Here is a 27,696-nt window from a genome sequence, read left to right on the forward strand (position 1 = left end):
ACGGGCTTTTGAGACTCAGTCACAGGAAGAGAGAGAGCTCACCTTAGACCAACTGACCTTAGACCAATGAGCAAAGAAAGGTCTGAGCCCGTTTTCCTTCACCGTGACCCTGGAGGCAGCCACGGCTCTTGGTCCTGTGTTTGTGAGCTGCAGCGTTGTGCTTCTAAAGGCTGGAGAATGTTTTATATAAAAACATAGCTTATCACATAGTCCTGACAAACCATTTTGAGGGCATGAACACTATTTTGACTCATTTTACTGAACAGTTATTATTTTTAGGTAATAATTGGAGAAGGAAATGGCAACCCACTCCAGTGTTCTTGCCTGGAGAATCCCAGGGACAGGGGAGCCTGGTGGGCTGCCATCTATGGGGTCACAGAGTAGGACACGACTGAAGCCACGCAGCAGCAGCAGCAGCAGCAGGGCTTCCCTGGTGGCTCAGATGGTAAAGAATCTCTGTGCAATATGGGAGACCGGGGTTCAATCTCTGGGTCAGGGAAGATGCCTTGGAGAAAGGAATGGCAACCTACTCCAGTATTCTTGCCTGGAGAATTCCACGGGCAGAGGAGCCTGGCAGGCTATAGTCATGGGGTCACAAAGAGTCGGACTCGACTGGGCAACTAACACTTCCACTTTTCATCAAACAGTTATTATTTACAGATTTGAAATTTTGAAGATTTCACTGAAAAATAATATGCATGCAAGATTTTTATCATTAATAGTTTTATCTTAATTAATCAATTTATTTATGGCCATTTCCTTTGGCATGTGGGATCTTAGTTCCCCCACCAGGGATCAAACCCACACCCCCTGAATTGGGACCAAGGAGTCTTAAGCACTGGGCCGCCAGGGAAGTCCCAAGATTTTAAACTGTAAAAACTAAAGATTTATATAGCAACTTCCCATTAGCTATCTATTTTACATATGGTAATGTGTATGCTTCAGTGCTTCCTCCCACCCTCTCCTTACCCCTGTGTGTCCAAAGTCTGTTCTCTATGTCTGCATCTCTATTCCTGCCCTGCAAACAGGTTCATCAGTACCATTTTTTGACATGGTACTCTGTGACAAGCTAGAGGGGTGGGATGGGGTGGTTTCTAGAGGGAGAGTACATGTGTCTACTTATGGCTGATTCATTCAGGCAGAAATCAGCACAATATTGTAAAGGAATTATCCTCCAATTAAAAGTAAATTTCTAAAAACTGAAGAAGGACAAGAAAAAAAAATAAAGAGGATATGAGAGTAAATGCTTCTTGCATTATTCCTCATGCTTTCCCTCTCCCTTTCTTCCCAGCTTTTGTCTGCCTTTCTTTAAGATCCTTACATACATGTGTGTATGCTAAGTCACTTCAGTCATGTCTAACTCTTTGCAACCATAGCCCACTTGCCTTCCCTGTCCATTGGATTCTCTAGGCAAGACTACTGGAGTGGGTTGCCATGCCCTCCTCCAGGGGATCTTCCCAACCCAGGGACTGAACCTGCATCTCCTATATTAGCAGATGGGTTCTTTACCACTAGTGCCATCTGGGAAACCCCTTTATAAACCTACGTATTATATATGTAGGGCCTTCTTAGGTTACCAATCAGGAGCATACTGTATATGACTCTGCAATGGACTATGTACTTTCACTTGGACATTATTTCCATATCAGTACATAAACACTAGCCCTTATTCCTTTTGGAAGCTGTGCCATAGTTTTTTTAGTCATCTTTCTATTGATGAACAGTTACTTTGCTGTATTTTCCCTTACCAACAATGATGCAATAAATATTCTTATTCGAACATCTGTGCAAAGGAATCCAGGTATAGATACCTGAAGGACAAATTCTTAGACGTGAACCTGCTAGATAGACGTCACCAATGGTCCTTCTAAGAGTATACACCAACTCGAACCCATAAGAGTATACACCAACTCAAGCCCACAAGAGTATACACCAACTCGAACCCACAGCGAATACAAGAGAGCCTATTTCTCACACCACCTCCTACTCAGGCATTGTTAATTTCATAGAACAAATGACATGCCTCCCTTTCATTATGAGTGAGTAGGGAGCATCTTTATATACATATAAGGGCATGCATTTATTTTTCTGTAAGCCAGAGAAAAAACATGCCGCTTGGAGAGAGAGGACCTAAATAGCTCTGTCCCTTCTCTATCCTGGCTGCTTTAACAGGCAGAATCTTTCTGCTTTTGTTCATTTTCGTGTCTGCTCTTGCACCCTCCCTCCCTTCATACCCCACAGCTCTCCTTCTGCGGTCCCTCTCGCTTCACTGCCTCTCTGAAATGTCCTAGAGTGTCCAAGTCTGATGGGGGTTGGGAGGTGTTGGGGAGAGGGGACCGCATGTCCCCCCAGGGAAGGAGTAGCTTTTAACTCCCCTGCTTTTAATGAGAAGCATCTTCTGACTTTTTCTATACAGGGCTGCCTTAGGAGGAAGAGAGGAGAATAAATGAAGAGAAAGAACTTGAATAGCTCCTTCCAGAAGAAAAGGGGTACAACTGGCTCAGAGCTACCCTGTGCTCTAAGTTCTTTTGTTGTCTAGCTCAGTCATGTCCAACTCTTTTGCAACCCCATGGACTGTAGCCCACCAGGCTCCTCTGTCCATGGAGATTTCCCAGGCAAGAATACTGGCATGGGTTGCCATTTCCTTCTCCGGGGGATCTTGCTGACCCAGGAATCAAACCCGCGTCTCCTGCCTTGCAGGCAGATTCTTTATCACTGTGCCACCTGGATCAGGGAGGGCCATGAGCAACAGATGCTCAGAGATGGGTCGCCTGCACAGTGTAGGAGGTAGACCGACTGGGCACATGGTCCCCCAAGATGGTGGACTCAACACAGGTCAGGAGAGATTCGGCTTCCTGCTGGCCCCACCCGTGGTTGGTGCTGGGGCACTTTGAGAGCTTCAGGGGGAGACCCAGGGCCAGGTTTTGGAGGCTGTACCAACTGTGAAGCAACGTGGTTACTTCTCACTGGCCTCTTCTTTCCTTTGTATCTGGAAGCAGGCTTGGCTGCAGACTCCAGCCTTGCAAAGCAGCAGCCCCACTTGGGAGCAGGGTGGTGTCAGGGCCATGGTGGGAGCCCTGAAGATGCCTCATGGCTGCTGAGGGGGCTGCCCTGTCAGGGAGCAGAGCGGCGGGCATGGTCGGCAGCCTGTGGGTTCTAGCCCTGGTGTCCTCCTCAGTCCTGGCTCTGGAAGGTAAGCAGGGAGGGGAGACGGAAGAAGTCCCACCTGCCAGTAGAGACCCAGCACATGTGGGAAGTAGGAAAGATTCAGAAAAGAGTGAGACATCAGAGAGGAAAAGGGATGGGGAAAGTTTCAGAGAAGGGCTCCCAAGAGACAATCAGGCTCCTGTTGGTCAGTTAAATGAATCTGGGAGGAAAATTCTCTTCCCAGTGGGGCTGGGGTGGGCTTAGCCCTGCCGGCTGAAGGCCTGGCCACTGAGTGTCCCTTCTTGTCTCTGGGCAGAGGTGTTGCTGGACACCACTGGAGAGACATCTGAGATTGGCTGGCTCACCTACCCACCAGGTGGGGTGAGTATCACTCTTGCATTCTGAGCCGGCCGCCTCTCCCCATGCTCCAATCAGAAGCTCCGTGATTCTGGGGAGGAAACCCTCAGTGGAGATGGCTGGGCTAAGAGGTCTGCCCTCCAGAGGAACAGGACTTCTAGGCATCCTCAGTGGCTTTGCATGTGCTTAATTCTAAGATGGGCTGGAAGGGATATGCCCCGCCTCCCTGCTCTCTACGGACCCAGAAGCCGCTAACCGCACCTCTGTGGTTCCTCCCTGCAGTGGGACGAAGTGAGCGTTCTGGACGACCAGCGACGCCTGACTCGGACCTTCGAGGCATGCCACGTGGCCGGGGCCGCTCCGGGCCCGGGGCAGGACAACTGGCTGCAGACACACTTTGTGGAGCGGCGAGGGGCCCAGCGGGCGCACATCCGACTGCACTTCTCAGTGCGGGCCTGCTCCAGCCTGGGCGTGGCGGGGGGCACCTGCCGGGAGACCTTCACGCTTTACTACCGCCAGGCCGAGGAGCCCGACGGCCCTGACAGCATCTCGTCCTGGCACCTCAAACGCTGGACCAAGGTGGACACGATAGCCGCGGATGAGAGTTTTCCTGCCTCCTCGGCCTGGGCGGTGGGCCCCCCGCGGGCCGGGCAAAGGGCGGGGCTGCAGCTGAACGTCAAGGAGCGGAGCTTCGGGCCCTTAACCCAGCGCGGCTTCTACGTGGCTTTCCAGGACACGGGGGCCTGCCTGGCCCTCGTGGCGGTCAAGCTCTTCTCCTACGCCTGCCCCTCTGTGCTCCGCGCCTTCGCCTCCTTTCCTGAGACGCAGGCCAGTGGGGCCGGGGGCGCCTCCCTGGTGGCGGCCGTGGGCACCTGTGTGGCACACGCGGAGCCGGAGGAGGATGGAGCAGGGGGCCAGGCAGCGGGCAGCCCCCCCAGGCTGCACTGCAACGGGGAGGGCAAGTGGATGGTTGCCGTCGGGGGCTGCCGCTGCCAGCCAGGGCACCAGCCTGCGCGGGGAGACAAGGCCTGCCAAGGTGAGACCCCCGCTCCCTTGCACTTGAGATCGCTCCTGAACGGGTCCACACTTCATTTTGTACCCAGCCCCGCCTCCCCGACACACACAAAGGTCAACAATAAGCTGTTTTAGGAAAGGACCCTTGTTTTCTCCGGATTTATTTCCTAAAGCACCCAGGCTTGCTTTCATCCACTCATCTGAAACTTCTGGAACATTCTGGAGAATTCCACAGCACTTGCTGGGGCTCCCAGGGCTACAGGCCTCTGAAGGGATGGCGATGAAAGGCATTGAACTCCTGGGCTGTGGTGGGATGGGGCTCTTTGTCTGTATTTGCTGTCTAGCTAGGGATGGATCATCCCATGGCCAGGATCGTCCTGGGAGGCATTGGGTACAACTGAACAGGGTGATTCTGCTGTGAGTGCAGGCTGCAGGCGGCCTCTGCAGACGGAAGTTGTGAAGGCAGGCCTCTAGTGCCTGGCCTGCTGCAGCCCCCACCACACAGGACTTTTTCCATCAATGGAAATGTAATTCTGCCCCCAGAAAAATGACAGAAGTCGTGTCAGGGTCTGTCCAAAGGAGTCAGAGAGGGAGGAGAGGGGTGAGGAGGAGAGGCAGATCTCGGGAGGAACAGCAGGCCTGGGGGAATGGCAGTGCCAGTGTTGGGGGTGCTCAGGATGGAGAGTGGACCTGAGGCCACTCCCTCCTCTGCCCCTTAGCCTGCCCTCGGGGGTCCTACAAAGCCTTGGCTGGGAATGCCCCCTGCTCACCATGCCCTGCCCGCAGCCACGCCCTGGCCCCTGCGGCCCCTGTGTGCCCCTGCCTGGAGGGCTTCTTCCGGGCCAGTTCAGACCCCGCAGAGGCTCCCTGCACTGGTGAGTTCCCAACCCACCCCAGGGATGGAATCGGGATGCAGTGGGGCCAGGAGAGGGTGATCCTGAGGGCACATGGGGTGGCTGGTTGGCATTTGCAGTGACTTTTTCCTCCTCTGTCCTTGCTTTCCTTCCCCACCACCTTTCCCTGCTGCTCCCCTCCCGGCCCACCTTGGTTCCTCCCTCCGCCGTCTCCTTCCTTTTTCCTTCCCCCATCACCTCCACCCCACAACTCCCTACTCCCTGGCCCTTGTCCGCCTCACGCGCGCGGTCTCCCCAGGCCCCCCATCAGCCCCCCAGGAGCTGTGGTTCGAGGTGCAGGGCTCCGCCCTCATGCTGCACTGGCGCCTGCCTCGGGAGCTTGGGGGCCGCGGGGACCTGCTCTTCAACGTGGTGTGCAAGGAGTGTGGAGGGGCCGGGGGCCAGGGCCCTTGTCACCGCTGTAGGGACGAGGTGCATTTCGACCCCCGCCAGAGGGGCTTGACCGAGAGCCGCGTGCTCATCGGGGGGCTACGGCCACACGTACCCTACATCCTGGAGGTGCAAGCTGTCAACGGGGTGTCGGAGCTCAGCCCTGACCCTCCCCAGGCTGCAGCCATCAATGTAAGCACCAGCCACGCAGGTGAGCCTCAGCCACCCCAAGCTTCCAGTCTCCTCCTTAGAATGCCCCCGTGCCCCACTCCTGCTCTCCAGCCCGTGGAAACCCCACTAATGTCACCCCCACGCCAGTTCCCTCCGCAGTCCCTGCCGTGCACCAGGTGAGTCGTGCCTCCAACAGCATCACTGTGTCCTGGCCACAGCCTGACCAGACCAACGGAAACATCCTGGACTATCAGCTCCGCTACTATGACCAGGTAGGGAGCAGAGGGCGCCCCTGGTGCGGCTGGTGGGAGGTTCCAGGGGCCCCACAGTGGGGCGAGTGGTGGGGGGACCGGAGGGGTGCCTCAGGACCCTGAAGCAGGGGAGTGAGGAATGTGGGAGGCAGGCAGGGGGGACCAGGACCCCACAGCCGGCAGGGAGTGAGTGGCTGTCACCCCTCTCCAGGCAGATGAATCCCACTCCTTCACCCTGACCAGTGAGACCAACACAGCCACCGTGACCAAGCTGAGCCCCGGCCACATCTATGGCTTCCAGGTGCGGGCGCGGACAGCCGCGGGCCACGGCCCCTATGGGGGCAAGGTCTACTTCCAGACGCTGCCTCAAGGTGAGGGGAGGCCTGGGTGGGGTGGGGGCAGCCCGAAGGGATGGTGAGGAGGGGCTTGGGGCCCATCCAGACCTTGAACCTTCACCCCGACCCTCCAGGCCAGATGAGTGTCTGCCCCTTGATCTTCAGTTCCATGGTGGGGTGGGGGGCGGTGCAGGTAGGTGGTTGCATGAGGGAAGGATGCTCCGGCATGTGAGATCTTACTCACCTGTGCCCCTGGGTGGCTGGTTCTCCAGGCGAGCTGTCCGCTCAACTTCCTGAGAGGCTTTCCTTGGTGGTTGGGTCCATCCTGGGGGCGCTGGCCTTCCTTCTGCTGGCGGCCATCACCGTGCTGGCTCTCGTCTTCCAGAGGTGAGGCCCTCCCCGCCACGGCCAGGTACCACTCCCGCCACACGGCCCCAAGTCCTAACAGCCTTGGAGTTCCCCAGGGAAACCCCCACCAGCATCCTCTACCCCCAGCAGCCCCCAGCCCCTGGGTCTGGCTGTCTCCCGCCCCCGAGCCCTGGCAGGACCTTGGCCTCTGCGGGGTGGACTGGGGAGGGGACAGATGGGAGTGTGATTGCAGGACTGTGGTTTTTGTGCCCCAGGAAGCGGCGTGGAACCGGCTACATGGAACAACTGCAGCAGTACAGCAGCCCAGGTGGGGGTGGGGCCGGGAAGTGGGGGGCGGGGGAGTTGGAATCAGAACGGCTTGAGAAGGATGAAGACCCCAGAAGTGGGGCAGGAGGGGGCGGAGGAATGGGGCAGTGAGTCTGGGACAGCTGAGAACTGTCCAGGGGTACCCCCAGGCGGGGCCCGGCCCCCCGGGTTGCGGGCAGCTCCTTGGCGCCGTCTTTGGAAGTGAGAGAGCAAGCCTGGGGTGTGTGAGCACGTCCCCTCTTCATGGACCACCCCCTACGCCTGCAGGGCTCGGGGTGAAGTACTACATCGATCCCTCCACCTACGAGGACCCCTGTCAGGCCATCCGAGAATTTGCCCGGGAGGTCGACCCCACATACATCAAGATTGAGGAGGTCATTGGGGCAGGTACCGCATGGGGGCAGAGGAGGGCATGGAAGGGGGTCCCAGGAGGGTCCCTTCTGAACAGGGTAATTCAGTTGAGTCCTTCCTGGGGATCCCCCTCAGTCTGCACCTGCTCCCGCAGGGTCCTTCGGGGAGGTGCGCCGGGGCCGTCTGCAGCCCCGGGGACGGCGGGAGCAGGCCGTGGCCATCCAGGCCCTGTGGACCGGAGGCGCCGAGAGTTTGCAGATGGCCTTTCTCGGTCAGGCTGCCATGCTGGGCCAGTTTCAGCACCCCAACATCTTGCGGCTGGAAGGCGTGGTCACCAGGAGTCGGCCCTTCATGGTGCTGACGGAACTCATGGAGCTGGGCCCCCTGGACAGCTTCTTGAGGGTCAGTCAGGCTGGTGGTGAGGCGGTGCTGGCGGGGGGAGGCTTGGGCCAGGAAAGTGGGCAGTCTTAGCTGTCTTAGCTGTCCGGGACCCACAGCTCCATCCCTCAGCTCTCTCCTGCCCCTGCCTCTGGGGTCTTCAGCCTTCATTCTCAGGCGATTCTGATTCCAAATGGCCCTTGCCCTTGGGTGCCAGTGTGTCTGTGTGATGTGTCTAGGTACCCCCCCTGCTTTTGCTGACCTCTGTCCCCCCCACCGTCCCCTAGCAGCGGGAGGGCCAGTTCAGCAGCCTGCAGTTGGTGGCCATGCAGCGGGGTGTGGCCGCTGCTATGCAGTACCTATCCAGCTTCGGCTACGTGCACCGCGCACTCTCTGCCCACAGCGTGCTGGTGAACAGCCACCTGGAGTGCAAAGTGGCTCGTCTCGGCCGCAGTCCTCAGGTAAGAGCACAGCCCCAGGGGCCCGGCCTCTCAGGGGCGGGGGAGGGGGTTGCCGGAGGACAAGCTGGGACCAAGGGCGGTGGATGCCTCAGGTGGCGTACCTTAGAGTCTGAAGGGGCGGAGCTCACCTGGGTGGTGGAGCAAACCCTGGGCGAAGGGGCAGAGCTGGACATCAGGAATGGACTGAGGACACTGAGGGAGAGAGGGGAGTCCTCCTAGAACCACCTCCTGCCCTTCCCTAATGCTGACCAGTGTCAGAATCCCTGGGTACCAATCCACACACCACCTTCAAGCTCTGTGACTTTGCACAAGTTTGTATTTCTCTACGTCTCATCCTCTGTACCTGCAAAATGGAGACAATGCCATCTGTGATACAGGGTCATTACGGGATTAAACAAGATGCTTGCTGTGAAACCCCTGATACACATCTGAGCACGTAGTAGTTGATCAGTAACTAGGACCACTGCTCTGATTATTGCTATTGTTACTTTCAACCCTACCCCTCAGGGCCCAAGTTGTATGCTTCGCTGGGCGGCCCCAGAGGTCATCGCACACGGGAAACATACAACATCCAGTGATGTCTGGAGCTTCGGGATAGTGATGTGGGAAGTAATGAGTTATGGAGAGCGGCCCTACTGGGACATGAGTGACCAGGAGGTGAGCTCATGACCTGGACAGTGATGATTCCCCACCCCTGTCCGTCCGACCCAGCCTCACAGACTCAAACATTCTAAGCCCTCCATCCTGGAATACATTCATGTTCTAAAATCTCATGGGTCTCATAGTTCCTTTCCAACCTCATACTTACCTAACGATACATTCCTTTCCACTAGCAATAGCCTCTAAGCACCATCTTCTTCCTCTAATCCCCAGGTGCTAAATGCAATAGAGCAGGAATTCCGGCTGCCCCCGCCTCCAGGCTGTCCACCTGGACTGCACCTGCTTATGCTGGACACTTGGCAGAAGGATCGTACCCAGCGACCTCACTTTGACCAGCTGGTGGCCGCATTTGACAAGATGATCCGCAAGCCAGACACTCTGCAGGCTGGCGGGAGCCCCGGGGACAGGTCTGGAGCTTTGGCGTTAGAGCCCGGGAGAGCCAGGGAGGGTTGATGCAGACCCACAAAGGAAACTGAGGAGAGGGGACAAGGATGAAGAGGAGACTTTGACCTGCTTGCCCCTCCCTCCCAGACCTTCCCAGGCCCTGCTGAATCCTGTAGCCCTGGACTTTCCGTCTCTGGACTCCCCTCAGGCCTGGCTCTCGGCCATCGGCCTGGAGTGCTACCAGGACAACTTCTCCCAGTCTGGCCTCTGCACCTTCGGTGATGTGGCTCAGCTCAGCCTGGAGTAAGCCGGGAGGGTCTGGGAGGGGAGCCTCGGCCCAGGGCCAGGGGTGGGGCCTGGGGTCTTGGAGACACGGGCCCCGATTTTTTTTCCCTTCTGTCCCCCTCTAGAGACCTGCCCGCCCTGGGGGTCACCCTGGCCGGCCACCAGAAGAAGCTGTTACACCACATTCAGCTCCTGCAGCAGCACTTGAGGCCGCCGGGCCCCGTGGAGGTCTGAGGTCTGGGCGGGAAGCTACGACATGAGGATGCCTGTAACCAAGTCCTGGATGAGGGTCCCAGGGGGGCCAAGGGAGATGTGAGCCCGGCTCCACGCCCGCCAGCCACACACTAAACCCAACCCTTGGGGCACCGCCCTGCCTGGTCCTCCACTGCCCTCCCCACATTAAAGGGAAAGAAGGGATTTTGCACATCGGAGTAGTGGTGAGGCCCTGTGGTCTGAATGGAAGGGGTGGGAGACCCCACCACAGAGAAGGCTGCAGGAGGAGAGGAGAGGCGAACAGGAAGTGACTTTATTGGAAGGTGGAAGGCGGTATCACACCTCACACCCTCCCAGCGGTACCCATCTGCTCGGTACACCTCCCGAACCTCCGCGGCTGTCTGCAGCTGTGACCCTGGATGGAGGCTGGTGCCCGAGGTGGCATCCCGGCCTTTTGTAAAGTGCTTTGCTCAGACAGGGCGGTAAGGCCAGGGTGGGTGAAGCTGGGTCCCTATTCGCGCTGGGCCCTGTGCTTGGGGTGAGGTGTGAGCCTACTCCTCGGTTTCCCTCTATTCTCTTCTACCCCCTCCACCCCGCCCCTGACCTGGCAGGTGAGAGATCTGGACTTTGGTGGGAGGCGGGAGGCGGGAAGAGAGCTCAGATCTGGTACTCCCAGCCCTCCCCGTCCTCCAGAGCCTTGTTGACCACCCCCCTCAGCTCTCTCTTCAGGGTCCCTTGCCGCAGCCTCTCCCAGTTGATGCTGCTGCGGGAGGTACTTCGAGACACTGAGGGGGTAAGAAGCGACAGGTGGGTGCCGAAGGGGCCACCCAGCCACAGTCTTTCCGTGTCGTCCTCTGAGCCTGGGTGGCAGAAGGCCTGGGCATAGCGCCGGACACGCTGCTGGTTGATATCCTGTTTCTCTTCCACCCTGTTGGGGGAGGGGGAGTACAGAGGAGGTGATGGAATGGCTGACCTTGGACCAGCCCTCGTCTCTGGGCCTCGTCCAGCCCTCCTGCTGGTGGCCTTTCTCCTTGTCTGCAACCTGAGTGGGCACAGAGGATGCCAGGCTTTGGGAAGCAACACAGAGCTCGGTCCAGGAACAATGTGGATGCTTTCAGGGCCGCTCTCCACCCCTGGCACCTGGCAATTTCCCTTCCCCCAGTGAGACTGGAAGCCCAGGGAGCGCACAGGCCTGTACAACAAGCCTGCCAGCCCATGCTGTCACTCACCGCAGGAACCAGCGGTCCCCCAGCCCAAACTTGTGCCCGCAGATCCCCGAGCGAGGCCACAGGCAACGCGGCAGCTTCTTCTCTAGCATCACAGTGGTGGCTACAACCTGTGGGGGTGGGGGGTGGACAGAAGAGGATGAAACCAGAGATGGAGTGCAGGCCACTGGAAGAGTGGAGAAGACTCTGGGCAGAGGGACCACAGTGTAGCAACAGCTGGGAAACTCATGGTTTCCCAGAGGGGACCACACTGCTGAGCAGAGGTTGGTGGCGTCAGCTTCGTCACTGCTTTTCTGCAGGAGAGAGTGATGGGTCTTGAGCCCCACGATGCTCACCCAATGACCTGGCGTCCAGGCCAGGCCAGTCCTGCAGCAGGTGGGGAGACCTCGCTCTGAGGATCAGGAAGGTGGGCAGAGCAAAGAGCAAGGGTCCTCGGGGCTACAGAATATTTTGACCCTACAGATGTAAAGGCTACTTAGAAACACAAACATCCTGCGGAGAAATTTCCTACCAATACATTTACATTGAAGAAATATTTTCATGAGCAAACCCTATGTCGCCAGCTTAGGGTTTTTTTTTTAACTCTACTTTCTACACAACACAGTTAAATGCCATCTAGTTGGAGGATTTCCCATTTATGTTGCTGAAATTATTTTTGTTGAGATAAATTCTTTTGTAAGAACATTTTAAAATGATGATTTGATCCGGTTAATTCGTGCTTTTGACCCCATCACAATTATCTGACTGAAGATAGTTTATGTGACTATAGGGAGTTTGTGTGGCGTTATTTTTAACACATCCAGTTTTTCTGGGTCAAATTTTGAAGACTTAAATATTGCCCAAAAGTTGATACTTCAGTTTTTATTCAGTAACAAAAGTTCATGAATGCAGCTGTAGCTACTGTGCTTGTGTGCTAAGTTGGTTCAGTTGTGTCCTCCTGTTTGCAACCCCATGGACTGTATAGCCCTTCAGGCTCTTCTGTCCATGGGATTCTCCAGGCAAGAATACTGGAGTGGGTTGCGTTCCCTCCTCCAGGGGATCTTCCTGACCCAGAAACCCAACCCGCATCTCTTGTGTCTCCTGCATTGGCAGTCAGGTTCTTTACCACTAGCACCACCTGGGAAGCCCACTGTCGCTACTCCTGAGGTTCATTTCTTACTGATGATTCTAGAAAAGACAGATTTGACTTTTTTGAGAAAACAGGAATTCTTTCCAGCTGTTCCAGGATTGCTTGATTGTATTGCTGATCCAGTTCTGTACACTTTGCATCCATTTCGCCTGTGCAATAACCCTCCAGATATACTGGGGCGGGGTGGTGGGAGGGAGGGGAGGTGAAATATCCTGCTTCTGAGTTTGGCCTGGCCCTTGGCAGGAAGAGAATGACTTGCACTAACCCTCCCGGCCACGAGGGCGCTCACCTGTGCTCTCCAGAGCTCATCCCGCTCATGGGCTACACGCCAGTGAGTGTCACCCATCATAGCAATGAGGAGGTTGAGCATGAGCAAAGCAGCGATGATGGCGAAGGCAGCGTAGGTGATGCTGTACATGAAGGGCAGATCCACGTCGTAGTTGGCAGGGCCGTCGATGATGGTGAGGAACAGCTCAAAGGTGCTGAACAGCGCCATGGGGTAACTGTAGAAATGGCCCAGCTCATTGGGGTCCTCTGTCTGGAAGATGATAAAGAAGGCTGCTCTCACCCAAAGGGGTGAGAGTTCCATGTGATTAAACCTTAGCCCACTCTCTGCTGCCCACTTCGATCCTGTCTGCTTCCTCTCCAGTGTCACCATCCCAGCCCTCCATCACTCCGTCCTGTGGGTTCTTACATTCCCCTATTTTCCATATGATTCACCCTCCTGATCCCAAGAGCAGCTCTCCCCCTTAACACATCCCATCCTCCGACACCGTGGCCTCCTCCTGCCTCTGCCTTCCTTCCTGCCCGCCTCTCCCCCCAGGTTTATCTAGAGGCATCCTGTGCTTTCTGGTTTCCTCCAGCCCAAGGCCCCTATCTCAGATGATTTACCTGAGGCAAAGCCCAGGATGACCACGGCCATCAGCCAGCAGAATCTCATCAGATCGCCAAAAATCATCTAGAGGGAAGGAAGAGAAGGGAGACCAGCTGCACACCAGTCTTTTGAGCAACCGCCCCTTATAGCCTCTATGAGGTCTAACCCTGAGAAGTCCAACAGCTCTGCCCTCTAGCATAGGGGAGGGGCTGGCCAACTATGGCCTGCCGGCCAAATCTACTGAATCAATTTTGGTATGGCCCTTGAGTGAGAATTTTACATTTTTTAGATGATTGAAAAAAAATTTAAAAGGGGGAAGAGAAGAAGAAAATCAAAGAGATTATATACATGTTGGCCTTGCAAGCCTGGTAGGGAGGATTCCCTGGAGAAGGAAATGGCAACCCACTCCAGTGTTCTTGCCTAGGAAATCCCATGGTCAGAGGAGCCTGGCAGGCTATAGTCCATGGGGTCGCAAAGAGTCAGACATGACTTATAGACTAAACCACCACTGCAAGCCTGAGGTCCCTCTGATCTGATGCTTTTCAGAAATGTTTGCAGCCCCTGCTCTGGGACCTTTCTATAGAACGTTTGGGAGGAGGCACTGACCTTCTGGATCATGATGGTGAAGGGGCCCAGCATCTGGAATCCTCGCGCAAAGTACATGACGCTGCACCAGCCCAGCACCAGGGCGAAGGACATGGGTACCACCTCCCCGCTGGTGTTGGTGAGCCGCATCACCATGGTCACCAGCACCATGCAGGAATAGGTGATGCTGGGGGGAGAGTGGGGAGGGGGCCATGAGAGGGAGACTGGGGTGATCCTGAGGATCCAAGAGTGAGGGGGTGATGGAAGTGCTCCCACACACTCAGCTTCAAGCTCCATACACAGGGTCACACACACATCACAGCGAGGCCTCAGGAGCTGGGGTTCTCCAGAGGCCAGGGATCCAGGGAGTTAAACTGGAGTCTTAGTGAGAAAGGGGTAGGGGGTGAGAGGAAAATAGACTCACAAGAGGACGTGGAATGGTCCTCCAAGGATGGTCTGTCCGAAGACGCGACTGAGCCCCACTCGGAAGATGTCTGTAATCTGGGGAGAGGCCGGGAAGACACCAAGCACTTGTAAACTGAAGCTCTGACTGGATCCCTGGGGCACACAGCTCACCCCCAGATCCCCACTGCTCTCACCTCTATGAACAGGATGACGACAGCTCCAAAGACGCTCACCAGCTCCCCCACCAGTCGGAGGTGGTCCTGGTGGGTCACATAGGCCTCCTGCAAGGAGCGGCATGGTCAGAGGACTCAGGGCTTCCCTCCATCTGCCCTACCCACCCTTGGGTGCAAGCCCGCCTCCTTGTCTAGGGACACCAGTCGCTCAGATTCTTTTCAACCTGTGGGGTGTGGCTCTCTCAAACTCTGCTCTTAGAGCACCGGTATGTTTCCGTGTGCATGTCTTTGAGTTTGTGCCTATGTAGTTGAGATCTGGGCAAGGAGAGAAACGTAGGTGGTGAGCTAGGAATGTGACACATGTCTGAAAAATGGCAGAGGGCTGGATACCCGCCACCCCAAAGCTCTGCTAGTCCTTGGGGGTCACCTGAAGTAGCTTCTGCTCCCAGATGGTGTTGTCCCGGGGGTCAGTTTCATTGTCAGTCCTGGGCTTGAGGGGGCGGTACACACAGCACATGGTGAAGCAGACGATGTACAGCAGGTACATGGCTGCCAGCATGCAGAAGTACGGCCGCCCATATCTCTTCCACTTGAGGGTCACCAGCTCCTTCACTGGCGTCTGGTCTAGGATCTGGCGAGCCTGCAGCAGAAAGAGAAGGCAGCAAGCAGCTCAGAGCCCCTGCTTCCCGTCCCTAGTGGCTCCCTAGCCTGAGGACCAGCCCCCCCGACCCACCCACCCACCGTACCTCCCGCTTCTTGGAGGTGACGATAAGTTCCAGCAGGGATAGCTCCTCCCCTGAGGAGTCGATTTCCGTGAGGTCATAGAGAGTGGAAGTCAGCGGTCCACATGTCCACTGGATGTACTTCTGCTTCTGCACCAGGTTCTGGAACATCTAAAGTTGGGGATGGGGGAGCAAGCGAGTGAGGAGAAGCAAGCCAAGGGGACCGTCCTGGGGTGTGGATGGGACGCTTGCCCAGAAGGACCGCTGCACCCCTGAAAGGGGGCTCGCTCTTCACTCAAAGACCGCAGCCTTGTGGACAAAAGAACCCTTCTCCATATCAGCCTCTTAGTTCATCCTCTCCCCCCATAACTACCTCTAGAGCTTGGAAAGAGGAGGTGCAAGGGGGCAGGGCAGGGGAACATGGGCGTTACAGACCACCCTGGGGACGGGATCTAGACCCTTGCAGCCCCTAACGACTCGGGGCAGAGAAAGTGGGAGAGAAAGAAGATGCGACACAGGGGCAGAGAAGGAAATTCCAATCGAAGCTGAAAATAGGGCCTCAGCATCAGGGAGGACCATTCACATCTACTTCCTCAAAGGGCCAGAAGTGTAAGAAGAAGGGTCAGGAGAAGGACCCCCGTGGGCCTGGGGGAGGGCCCTCACCACAGTGTTGCCTTCCACTCCGGCCAGCTTGAAGGGGGTGAGGCCCTGGTGATTGAGCATGAGGTCCAGGGACTGCAGGTGGTCCCCTTGCCTGTCGTAGGACAGCAGCAGGTTGTACATCTGGCAGGCAAAGGTTTTGTTGGGCTGGAGGACGAGGATGTGCAACACTGTGTTTCCTGGGAGAGGACACGGGGTGTCAAGTGACCCCTAGGACCAGAGTCCCTGCTGTTCCCCAGGACCACCCCCCACCCCCGGGGGGCCTGAGGGCAGTCCCAGCCCCTCCCCTCTTCCCTGCCACCCCCAGCCTCCCAGCGCCCCCTCCAGCCCAGCTCTTACCCAGGGAGTCCTGGGCCCGGATGTCAGCACCGTGCTCAATGAGCAGCCTCACAATCTCCTCGCTGCCCATGCAGGCAGCAAAGGACAGAGGGTGCTCCCCTGGGGAGGCAGAGGCCCGGGCCTGAGATGCAGGCGGGGAGGGGTGGTGTCTCCAAGCAACCGCCACTCCCTCCCCTGTCTCTGCTCTGGGCCTAGGGCCCCTTGTCAGCAGGACCAGAGGCGGGGATGCTGGAGGCGGCCTGGGATGTGGGTGGAGGCTTGGCTCTGGCCTTTGGCCTTATGAGGGCCGACCCCTCCTAGTCTCCCCAGGCACGGGGCTTCCTCAGCCCACCCTCCCTTGACTGGTGCCCCGCCTCATCCTCCCAGCCCCGGTCCTGCTCTCACCAAAGTAGATGAGGTTGTGAGGAGTGAGGCGGAAGGCGGAGCCTATAGCCCTCGCAGAGACGCTGGCCCCTTGGGCGAGCAGGGCTTTCACGAGGTTCACGTTCCGGTTCATGACCGCTATGTGCAGGGCCGTCTGACCTGGACAAGAGAGCTCTTGGCTTGGGCTCTGCCCCAGGATCCAGCCAGGTGTCCCTCCTATCTTCACAGAATCCTGCAGGGGGACCCTCCTGTCTCTACCAGGTCAGCCTTTCTGGGGGAGGATGAGATGGGGGGCGGAGGGGGGGAGCGGGCCTGGTGGGACTCCCAGGGGCCCCCGGTGCTGCCTGCCTCTTCCTACTTTAGTGGTTTAGTCGCCAAGTCGTGTCTGACTCTTGCAACCCCATGCACTTTAGCGCACCAGGCTCCTCTGTCCATGGGATTCTCCAGGCAAGAAGACTGGAGTGGGTTGCCGTTTCCTTCTCTAGGGGAGCTTCCCGATCCAGGAATCAAACATGGGTCTCCTGCATTGCAGGCAGATTCTTTACCTACTGAATGACAAGGGAATCCTTCCTACCCTAGGTCTCTCCATTTCAGAGGTTAGTGCTCAAACAAGGGGCACCGAGAATGCCGAGGAAGAACAGACAGAAGAGGGAGGTGAAGAGAAGGGGGCCCAGATTCCCTTTTGGTTTCCCCAGACTGCTGCTGCTGCTGCTGCTAAGTCACTTCAGTCGTGTCCGACTCTGTGCGACCCCATAGATGGCAGCCCACCAGGCTCCCCAATCCCTGGGATTCTCCAGGCAAGAACACTGGAGTGGGTTGCCATTTCCTTCTCCAATGCATAAAAGTGAAAAGTGAACGTGAAGTCACTCAGTCGTGTCTGACTCTTAGCAACCCCATGGACTGCAGCCTACCAGGTTCCTCCATCCATGGGATTTTCCAGGTCCACCACCAAGGTCATGCTTCCCTCCATCCCAGACCCTCAGCCCCTCACCTTCATACAGCTCAGATGTCATGGGCTCCTTGACCAGCTCCGGGGCAGCCTCCATCAGCACCGTGGCGGCCTCCAGGTTGTCATAGAGGGCGGCTACGTGCAATGCCGTCTCCCCCATGGCTCCTGGCATTGACAAAAAGCAGAGTCACGTGGCCTCTCTGGAGCAGGGGAAGGGGGCCCATAGAGAATTGGGGGCCCACAGCAGAAGGCCCTGGGCTATACCAGCAGGAGGAGGGGGAGGAGGGCCATGGGCACAGGGCTGACCCAGCCGGAAACTCTCCTTACCTTTCTGGTGGACATCACAGGCCTCATACTTGAGCAGCTTGCTCAGAGCCTGAATGTCGTTCTCTTTGGCGGCTAGCAAGAGCGGAGACTCCCAGATCCTATAAGGGAGGGGAGCGGGCCCGGTTGGGAAGAAAGGTGGGCGGCTTTGCTCAGTCTCACACTTCAGTGGCAATGAACCCCGAACCCGGAGGTCCCTCATCCAGAGAGGTGGGGCCTCTATCAGGGGAGGGGCTGCCTGAGTGCTCAGCTCGCTTTCTCTGACCAAGTGGTTAATCCAAGGCAACTTTTTCATAGTTTGCGTGAGTTAAATCGAAGGCAACTTTTTCATAGTCTGTGTGAGCTAAATCCAAGACAACTTTTCCATAGTTTCCATGAGCTAAATCCAAGACGACTTTCCATAGTTTGTGTGTGTTAAGTGTCAAGACAGCTTTCCTGTCCTGTGTGTGTGTGTGTGTGTGTGTGTGTGTGTGTGTATGTGATCTTTGCACATCAGGTGGAGAGGAAGGAGTTTCAGCTAAATGCTTGTTTACCTCCTGACCTATTTGGCCACTGGAGCAACCCCTTTGCAGCTTCCCTTGAAGTCCTGAGGTTACCCTCCAAGATAAGCCTTATTTTCATGGACTGAGGGTATGAAGAAATGCCTCCCTTATCTTTACGGAGGTGGCCGACATGCAGAGGCTGGCGGGTATTTCTCCTGTTGTGTGATGCTCCCCTTCCTCAGGAAAGCCCCTTGATTCTGGCACTTTCTTCCCTATGATGGCATCTTTGGGGCTCAGTCCAAAAGCAGCCATGGGTCCTTTCTTTCCTCTGGCCCCTGTGTCAAGTTATAGTCTCTCCCTGCTTCCTGTCTGTGTCTCTGTTTTAGGCAAATCATCTCTGACTTTCCAGTTTTATGCCTACAATGAACTGCACACTTTTTGAAAGATCAAAACTGACTCCAACTGAGACACATGGGGTCCCTTTATTTACTTTTCCCTGCTGGCCCAGAGCTACTTGGTCCTTCTACAGGAGTGAATGAAATAACACTATTTATCCACAGAGGGTCAGTTATGTGAACAGGAGCTCATCCACCAAAAAGGCCATAGTAGCAGGAAACTGACTCCAAGAACTTGGGGTGGAGGGGTGATTGGGAGAGGAGAGAGCATGGCTTGTCTGTCTCCCCAAATGCTGGCCCCAGGCCCCCGAATCAGCTGCAGGGGCAGCCACCTGTCAATTCAACGGCTCTCCCCACTCAGTCCCTGCCTCCTCATTCCCACTGATCCCTATTAATCCATATCCTCATTCTCTGGGCCAAGATTAGTAAAATCTTCTTCTGACTAGTTTCCCTATACCCTATTTACCCCCAATCCATCCTTCTGGATGCTCCCAAGACATTCTCTCTAAACAGCAAATGCAAGCATCATTTACAGAAGTCTTGTGTGACCTTAAATGCCCAAGGAGAAGAAACTCAGAAGTCCTCTCCGGACTTTGTGCAACTATTTTTCCATGCTTTCTTCCTCCTGCTGGCCCCTGACACCCAGCAGTTCGGCCTCAGCACCCCAGGGCACACCATTCCCCGCCCCCGTGGCTGTGCTGTCTCTCTCCTTTTCACCTGGAGTCTAGCCCCCACCCCACCCTAGTTACTCTCTATGCTGCGCTCCCAGTGCCTGGGAATATGCCCGGCGTGATGGCAGAGGCTCATTACCACTCTCTGTAGAAGGAATGAACTGTAGCAATGCCAGAAGGTGGTTTGGCTTTACTGTCCCCCCTTTATTAGCTCCATCAGCCACCCCCTAAGCCAACCTTAGGCAAACATATAATCTAAGTAAAAAATAGCATGCTTGGTGTGCTCACACAGCTGCAAAACAAGTTTGCAGCACCTCCCACCACTTTCCTCATCACCCCTATCACCCCAGCCACCATCACCCCCACACCCTCCACCCTTACCCCATCACCCGACCATGACCATGACCCCCACCACCATCACCCCCACCACCACCATGACCCCCGCCACCACCATGACCCCCACCACCACCATCATCACCCCCAGCCCATCACCCCCACCACCACGACCCCCATCACCACCATCACCCCCCACCATCACCACCCCCAGCCCATCACCCCCCTACCATCACCCCCATCAGCCCATCACCCCCACCACCACCATGACCCCCACCACCACCACCACCCCCACCACCACCCCCAGCCCACCACCCCCCCATCAGCCCATCACCCCCATCAGCCCATCACCCCCACCACCATGACCCCCACCACCACCACCCCCAGCCCATCACCCCCATCACCACCATGACCCTCACCACCACCATCACCCCCCCCACCATCAACACCCCCAGCCCACCACCCCCCCACCATCACCCCCATCAGCCCATCACCCCCACCACCACCATGACCCTCACCACCACCATCACCTCCACCACCATCACCATGATCAGCCCATCATCCCCATCAGCCCATCACCCCCACCACCATCACCACCCCTCCCACCACCATTACCTTTTCCAACAATTTGTGCAAATTCCTCTTTTATACATATTTGAGAGTAAGCACTATTCCCCAACACACACACACACACACACACACACACACACACACGGCAGGAAGTTTTCCGCCCTCTCCTCTGGCCTTACTTTTACCTCGGGTGCTGTGATTAGTATCTGTCTCTTTCTCTTCTAAGGGCACTTGGAGGTCAGAGGTCAGCCACTTTCTCAAATTTTATCCTTTCTCTGCCCTCCTCCGGTTAGCTTCTACTTTTTGTTGTTGTTGCTTTGTTTTGCTACTAGTTCTGTGCCCTGTTTGGCCAAGGGTTAATGGCGAAGCTAGAAATGGGTCCAAAGGGGCTTCTAACCTGAGTTCAGAGTCCACTCCCTGCTTCCTAGGACATAAGTGGGGAGGCCAGTCAGTGGCAGCCCCAAAGACACCACTCTTGGTTCTCTGACATATCTCTGATGACCATAAATGTCCCTCTCAAACCTCCAGTCCCCACACGTTCTGTTTCTGGCCTCCGCTGCCTGCCCTAGTGGCCTGGTAAGGGCAGGAAGCTACCATTTGAACTGGGATGGCTAGATTTACAAACTAAAAACATGGGGATGCTCAGAGTTGAATTTTAGATACACAACAAATAAGTTCTTGTGTTTTTCTTGGCTGTGCCATGTGGCCAATTGTTATCTTAGTTCCCCAACCAGGGATCAAACCTGGGCCCTCGGCAGTGAAAGCACAGAGGCCTAACCCCTGGACTGCCAGGAATTCCCCCCAAATAAGTTTTTAAGATAAGTATGTCCGTGCAATATTTAGGGCAAACTGAAACTGACAATCTATTTATTGTTTATCTGAAATTCACATTTAACTCTGTTTTGTATTTTATTTGGGAACCTCAATCAGATCACACTCTGGATGAAGAAAAGGCTTATGACCCAAACCAGCGAGGTTCGTAGAGACCTGGTCTCCTCTAGGTGGCAAACTCGAGGATCCAGCAAGAAGGGAGGGTAGAGTCTGCATGGTTCCCAGGGAGTCAGGCAGAGGCGTGACTTGCAATAGCATCACATGGCCACAAGGGGGAGGCCAAGAAAGCCCTTGCTAATATCCTGGGAGAGCACTAAGTCGTGTCCGACACTTGCGATCCCATGAACTGTAGCCCGCCAGGCTCCTCTGTCCATGGGGTTCTCCAGGCAAGAATACTGGAGTGGGTTGCCATTTTCGTAAGGGAGAACTCCTCCCAAACAGCTGCCTACACTTACACCCCATAAAAAAGACGAACCCCATAAAAAAGAGCTGCTGCTGCTACTAAGTCACTTCAGTCGTGTCCGACTCTGTGCGACCCCATAGATGGCAGTTCACCCAGGCTCCCCCTGTCCCTGGAATTCTCCAGGCAAGAACACTGGAGTGGGTTGCCATTTCCTTCTCCAATGCATGAAAGTGAAAATAGCAGACCCATCCAAAGATTCTTGTGCCTGGTAAATAAATAGTTTGTTCCAAAGAAACCCAACACAGAAGTTTAGATCTGGAGTAAAATCTACACATCTTCACCAGACATCTCCCTAGGGCACGAAGAAGAGGAGATACTGCCAAAATGTCTTCTGATTTTAATGGTTAAATTATACTCACTCTGTTCCAAGGGACAGTTTCATTTTATTTAGAAGCAGGCATAACTTTACTACCAGAATCTCTTATTTACAAACAGTGATTTAGAGCAGTGGTCTTTCCCAGGTGGCTCTGTGGTAAAGAATCCTCCTGCCAATGCATCTCCAATTGGCATCTCTGCCAATGCAGGAGATGCAAAAGATGTGGGTTAGGTCCTTGGGTGGGGAAGATCTCCTAGAGGAGGAAATGGTAACCCACTCCAGTATTCTCGCCTGGAGAATCCCATGGACAGAGGAGCCTGGTGGGCTACAGTCCATGAGGTCGCAAAGAGCTGGATACAACTGAGCGCACACACCTTAACCAGAGATAACTCCTTGCCTCCTTCCAAAGGATTTGGCAGAGTCTGGAGACATTTGGCAGAGGGCAGGGGTGCTGCTAAGCTTCTTAAACAAGGCAGCCTCTTGTAACAGAGAATTATCTGCCCAACATGTCAAAAGGGTCAAGGCAGAGAAGCCCTGATCTCAATGTATACTGCTGCTAAGTCACTTCAGTCGTGTCCAACTCTGTGTGACCCCATAGACGGCAGCCCACCAGGCTCCGCCGTCCCTGGGATTCTCCAGGCAAGAACACTGGAGTGGGTTGCCATTTCCTTCTCCAATGCATGAAAGTGAAAAGTGAAAGTGAAGTCGCTCAGTTGTGTCCGACTCTTAGCGACCCCATGGACTGCAGCCTCCTCTGCCCATGGGATTCTCCAGGCAAGAGTACTGGAGTGGGGTGCCATTGCCTTCTCCGGACCTCAATGTGTAAGTGTTCATAATCTATTTTTTAAGAAGGGATTTTTCACATTAAATAGAATGAGAAATTCCGTCCATGTTTTCTTACAAATCATTAAATGCGCAACTAAGAAACAAAAAATGAAGCCTTTTAAGCACCTGCAGATTAATTAATAAAAGACAATGAAAGAAATTAGAAGATCTGAAATGATAAAAATGTGAAAGTTGTTTCCAGAATTTAGAATGTCTTATTTTGCTTGACTATTATAAAATTGAACAGTCTAGTTCAATACTGGACTAGTAGAAACACTGCTATAGGATTTCTGGCATAAACCCTAGCACACTTTTTACAGAGCAAACAAGTCATTGATCACCTTGAGGTTCCCTCCGGCCCCAAGGATCTGCCACTTGTCTTCTCTACCTGTTTCCTCCACCCCATCCTCTTGCTTCACGTTCTTGTGGATGTGTACACGTCTATGTGTGTACACTCGCGTGTGTGGACCTGCACGTGTGAAGTTTTGCATTTGGTTGCTGGGAAATGGGCAGGATCAAGCGTGTCTAGGGAAGAATTCAAATCTGAATTTTAGAAAGCCCTGGAAACCCAGTCTAATCTGTCCATATGGAGAAAGAGGCCTGGAGCCCTGCGGTGGTCTGTTCAAAGAAGTCGGAGGCAGCATTGGGACTCCTCTGGTCATTTCCCTGTTCCTATTCTCCATGTTCATCAGGATCTGAAGAGGGGTCAGAGGAGGCATGGGAGGTGGATCCATGCGTGTGGGTCCCACTGGTTTCTCCACCAACCCCTCTCAGAGAAGCATGTCACACACACCCCTTGGGGCTCAGAGTCTGGTTCTTGGATGGCTCCAGCTCTGATGGGAGGGAGTTCACAGTCCCTCTAACTCCTGCTGTCAATGGAAGCTGCCTTTTGACTGTTCTTGTGTTCTTTTCAATCACAGTGGTCCCAGGTGTTAAATGTGCTTTTCAGCTTCCAAAGCAGCATCTCACATACGATCACGTTTGCTCCTTACAACCCTGTGACACGGGATGAATAATTCCCTTATTTTTCTGCAAAGGAAGACAAGCTAGATCCAGAAGATCAGACAGAGTTCAAGATGGAATGCTTGGCCAAGAACCTAGCCCCAAGGCTCTCACTACTCAATTATGTGGTTCTTCTAGTTCTCTGGCTCTTCCCAATTTTTCTTGTGTTGGGGTGAGGTTGCAGGGAGCAGCTAGAGTGGTGACCACAGAGGGGGGGAGGTGTGCACTGGCTACCTGGGGCAACCTCCCTCCAGCTCAGGTTCTGGGCAATGGGATGAAGAAGCCAAAGCTCAGGAAAGTGGCTAATTCTGGACCTTGCTGCCCTTCTAAGTGCCCAAGCTGCATCTTTCAAGTACAAGATGCATGGACCTGCACGTGTTTACTGAAGCAGGAAGTTCCAGGGCGATCCAAGGTCCCAGCCCTCACTTCTGACAGGCATGCCATGCCAGCCCACAGGTACTAATACAGGGATCTATCTAAACAGAAAAGAATCCCTGGTGCTCACTGCCTCCTGCCAACTACCGGGAGGATGAGCCTGCCAGCAAGGGGCTCAGGGTGAGGATCACGTTTAGGCAGACCCGGGAAGCTGCCCAGCACAGTCCACACCAATCAGAATCGGGGCCTGCACTGTCCTCCTCAAGGCTCCCATGCTACTTGTTCACAGCCTTCTTAGCACAGTCGCCAAGCTCACTTTTAACCCAAGTTGATGTCGACCGGTGTGCTTGGCCCCTAAGAACGTGAGCTTCTGGAGAGCAGAGAACGCGTCACGTTCATTCTTCGCAAACTTAGCTGAGCGTTTTATAGTCCACACCTAGTACATCGCATCTCAGGAATTAAGACGGGTCAGGAAGATCCCCTGGAGGACGGCATGGCAACCGACTCTGGTATTCTTGCCTAGAGAATCCCATGGACAGAGGAGCCTGGCGGTCTACAGTCTACAGGGTCGCAAAGAGTCAGACACGGCTGAGCAGCTTAGTACGCACACACATACACAAAGCCCCGAGATGATACAGAGGAAATGAGAGAAAGATGATGGTTCAACTTGGATCCCACCAACACGGGTTTAAGCGGAGGCAAAGGCAATGAAGACCCAAGAAAAGTCAACCTGAGAGAGAAGAATGCTGGGTTCCCCTATGTTCCTGGAGAGACTTGAGTGCCTCCCTTCTCCTGGAGTCCCTCCACCCCACCCGGAGCCCCCACTCTGGGTCTGCCTCATTCCCGGGGGTGGGGGGTGGTAACAGCCCTGCTCACCTGGCCATGTTGTCCTCACTTACATGGTCAGCGCATGTATGTCCAGCCGCCCACAGATTTCCCCTTAAAGCTGAGTGATCACACTGCTTTGGACACTCCCCTTCCGACACTTTAAGGTCCTTCCGGGGAGTAGCCACCCAGTAGGGGAATCAAGGTTCCAGGGCCCTGGTGTCCCGGAAAAAGAGGATCCAGAAAACTGTGAAATCTGACAGGGGACATCAGGAAGAGGGGAGAGTAGCCCTCTGAGTGGTGAATCAGGCTTTCCTAGCCCAAGGCTGTGAGAGAAGGCCCATAAGACGTTGCTAAGACACAGGGACAGAGAAGATACCGGGGAGCAGCCCTGGCTCCAGCCCAGGTCCTCCCCTCTGCCTCCGCCATGACTTCCAAGCCCCAGGGGCCTCTCTGTGCTCCTGCCCAGCTCCCCCAGCCCCAGGGTCCCGAGACTGGACGGGGATGAGTGGAACCACTGATGGTCCCAGTCTCCAACAACAATAACGTTCTGTTGCCTCAAGATGTCATCAGCCAAACATGTGCTCAGCCCCCACTCTCCCAGGCCCAGGGGGAGAGAGGTGGGCGGCAGCTGTGAGAGCCGGGGAGCCAGACCTCAAAAAAAAAAAAAGAAAAAAACGGAGTACACTCCCCAGCCCTGAATCCTTGAGCAAGAGGAAGGGAAACAACAGGAATTCCAGCTAACCCCCAGCCTCCCAGTCAGGCTCAGGCAGGCCCCCGCACTTTGAGATGGAGAGAGACCCTCAGACACACACGCTTTGGACTTTCCCTTGTGAATAGATGTATTATCTGCCTCTTAGGGACCCAGGAAAGTCCCAGGAGGAGGACTTCCTGCTAGTCTGCCGGCCCTGGGTGGGGAGACCCGCAGAGGTTCTGGAGGAGAAACCACACACAGGGATGACCTCAAGCTTCCTCCTACCTCCTCCCAACTCCCAGCCCTGAGCACCGATGGAGGTGGGGGGGACCATCGCATGAGTCTGGGGCAGTTTTCAGGGGCTGGAAGCCTTAAGTGAGATGTACTTCGGGCTCAAACTCTAGAGCCTCTCAAATTCCTCAGCCTGCCTTCGGCAGCGAATTCTAAGCACCTGGTATTTTGGCCCATTGCCCATGGCCCTCTCCTGCAATGGAGGGTTATAAATTCCAGGGCTGAGTCCCAGCTTTGTCGTCTTCACAAACAGCACCCCTCTCCGACTCCCCCACTCCAAGACTCGGACTCCATCAATGGCTGATGCGATAAATGCACAAGAATGATTATCATATTTTGCCTTTTTTTGTGGTTACTGATGTCTGCATTCCCTCCCTGACCCATTCATTGATTCATTCCCACATGGGCACATATATGTACTGTGTGTTTCTGCCCAAGAGACTGTTCTAGGAGCAGGGAGTAGAGATGTAAAGAATTGTCCTAACCCAGCACCACCTCTGGGCCTCCCCGGTGGCTCAGCTGTAAACAACCCACCTGCAATGCAGGAGGCACAGGAGACTTGGGTTCTATTTCCAGGGTCGAGAAGATCCCCTAGAGGAGGGCACAGCAACCCACTCCAGTATTCTTGCCGGGAGAATCCTGTGGACAGAGGAGCCTGGCGGCTACAGTCCAGGGGGTCCCAAAGAGTCAGACACGACTGAACAACTGAACACACACTCACACAGCAGCAGCACCTCTGGGGTGCAGGTCTGTGATGCCCTAATCCTTCCACAGCCTGACAAGTTGTCTGGGCTCCAGAAAAGTACTTACGAGAAAGGCTGCCTAATTGATGGGCTCTTAAACATAGGGAGCACCTGTGTTACCCATGCCAGCCCCTTCCCTTTTCTCCTGGCGCTAACCCCACAGGCCCAGACTCTTGAGACAAAATGCTCCAGAGGGGCCAGCCCTGGAAGAAAGGTCTTCCCAGCAGAGGTGCCCTCAAGGGGAGGGGGAGCTCCGGTGGGGGGGTGGAGGAAGGGAGGGGTGGGGGCAGCAACTCTGAGGCTTACCTCCTCTGCTGCAGCAGGTTCTGTTCATCCCGCCTCTGGGCCCATGGCTCCTGCCTCTGGAACCATCTGCAGAGCTTCCTCCACAGGCAGAGAATGTGCCCCTTCTCCTTGGGCAGTGGCAACCCCATGGAGCAGAGGGCCAGCTCCCTGGGGGGCTGGGGCTGAGGCCAGACCCCACCTGGACTCAGCCTGGGGGCCACATGGGCAGCCCCAAGGGCCAGCCCGCCCTCTTCCCGGAGAGGTGCCGTCTCGGGGCCTTCCAGGCCCGGCGGAGTCTCCCCGAGGTGTAAGCAGCCAGACACAAGAGGCCTCCCTCGGAGGAGTTTGTTACACTTGGCAGAGCTGGGACTCCGCCACTAAGCTCCCTGGGCAGGATCTCTCCTCCTGGGAGACGCAGGAGCCCTGAAGACACTCCCTTACTCCTCCCAAATTACCTGCGATTTAAAGAGACAGGCCAGCAGCTGTGGGGGCCTGGGAAAGCTCCCTCTCTCAGCCTCCCCACAGCCAGTCCAGGGAGGGGAGGCCTTCTGAGAGTAGGGACAGGACTCCCTGGACTTTGGGACACCTGGCAATCTTTTATAGAAAGGCCTGGACCGGTCAGTTGAGTCTCAGGTATTCCAGTCAGTGTGGGAGAAGGGGGCAGAGCTGGGCAGGGCGCTGGGTCTGAAGGGCCAGGATGCCCACCTTCCTCGCAGGGTGTCTCTGGACCTCTCTGCCCCGCAGGTGTGATTTTGCTTCGTCTCTCCCCTGGCCCACAACAGGTGCATAAATATTGAAAACTCTCAGCCCCCTCAGCAACTGTGGGTCAGCAACTTCTCCTATAAAAGGCCAGATAGTAAATGCAAATATTCTGGCCTTTG

The 27,696-nt window shown here is 55.3% G+C and overlaps 2 protein-coding genes across 3 annotated transcripts; one reads left to right on the forward strand and one right to left on the reverse strand.

Annotated features, from left to right (window-relative positions):
• Positions 1–3,058: 3,058 nt before the first annotated feature.
• Positions 3,059–10,147, forward strand: EPHB6 (EPH receptor B6). The gene is made up of 16 exons (XM_055591168.1): positions 3,059–3,193; positions 3,464–3,528; positions 3,787–4,540; positions 5,238–5,393; positions 5,671–6,012; positions 6,120–6,251; positions 6,439–6,594; positions 6,831–6,945; positions 7,182–7,234; positions 7,501–7,620; positions 7,739–7,986; positions 8,250–8,423; positions 8,931–9,080; positions 9,297–9,490; positions 9,615–9,770; positions 9,878–10,147. Exons 1-16 carry the CDS (start codon positions 3,091–3,093, stop codon positions 9,984–9,986), a joined length of 3,027 nt encoding a protein of 1,008 aa, XP_055447143.1. The 5' UTR covers positions 3,059–3,090; the 3' UTR covers positions 9,987–10,147.
• Positions 10,148–10,260: 113 nt separating this feature from the next.
• On the reverse strand, positions 10,261–27,263 carry TRPV6 (transient receptor potential cation channel subfamily V member 6). 2 transcript variants are annotated; one of them, XM_055591166.1, is made up of 15 exons: positions 26,837–27,263; positions 17,718–17,815; positions 17,433–17,555; positions 16,463–16,600; positions 16,079–16,177; positions 15,743–15,918; positions 15,104–15,250; positions 14,785–14,997; positions 14,379–14,465; positions 14,204–14,280; positions 13,801–13,966; positions 13,212–13,278; positions 12,610–12,878; positions 11,195–11,301; positions 10,261–10,893 (listed from the first exon to the last, which is right to left on the reverse strand). In XM_055591166.1, exons 1-15 carry the CDS (start codon positions 26,962–26,964, stop codon positions 10,623–10,625), a joined length of 2,166 nt encoding a protein of 721 aa, XP_055447141.1. In that variant the 5' UTR covers positions 26,965–27,263; the 3' UTR covers positions 10,261–10,622. The 2 variants fall into 2 exon arrangements, with proteins under 2 accessions (XP_055447141.1, XP_055447142.1); XM_055591167.1 differs by lacking the exon at positions 16,079–16,177.
• Positions 27,264–27,696: the final 433 nt, after the last annotated feature.

This window comes from Bubalus kerabau, chromosome 8, assembly GCF_029407905.1.
Source record: "Bubalus kerabau isolate K-KA32 ecotype Philippines breed swamp buffalo chromosome 8, PCC_UOA_SB_1v2, whole genome shotgun sequence".
NCBI classification, from domain to species: domain Eukaryota; kingdom Metazoa; phylum Chordata; class Mammalia; order Artiodactyla; family Bovidae; genus Bubalus; species Bubalus kerabau.

Excerpts from the sequence above, each read along its gene's own strand:
- EPHB6 (XM_055591168.1), top strand. The coding sequence starts at position 3,091 with ATGGCTGCTGAGGGGGCTGCCCTGTCAGGGAGCAGAGCGGCGGGCATG. Across the intron at positions 4,541-5,237 it reads GGGAGACAAGGCCTGCCAAG|CCTGCCCTCGGGGGTCCTAC; the intron begins GTGAGACCCCCG and ends TCTGCCCCTTAG. Across the intron at positions 7,235-7,500 it reads GCAGCAGTACAGCAGCCCAG|GGCTCGGGGTGAAGTACTAC; the intron begins GTGGGGGTGGGG and ends CTACGCCTGCAG.
- TRPV6 (XM_055591166.1), bottom strand. The coding sequence starts at position 26,964 with ATGGGGTTGCCACTGCCCAAGGAGAAGGGGCACATTCTCTGCCTGTGG. Across the intron at positions 15,251-15,742 it reads GAGTGGAAGGCAACACTGTG|ATGTTCCAGAACCTGGTGCA; the intron begins GTGAGGGCCCTC and ends CCCCAACTTTAG. Across the intron at positions 13,967-14,203 it reads GGACCATTCCACGTCCTCTT|CATCACCTATTCCTGCATGG; the intron begins GTGAGTCTATTT and ends CTCTCCCCCCAG.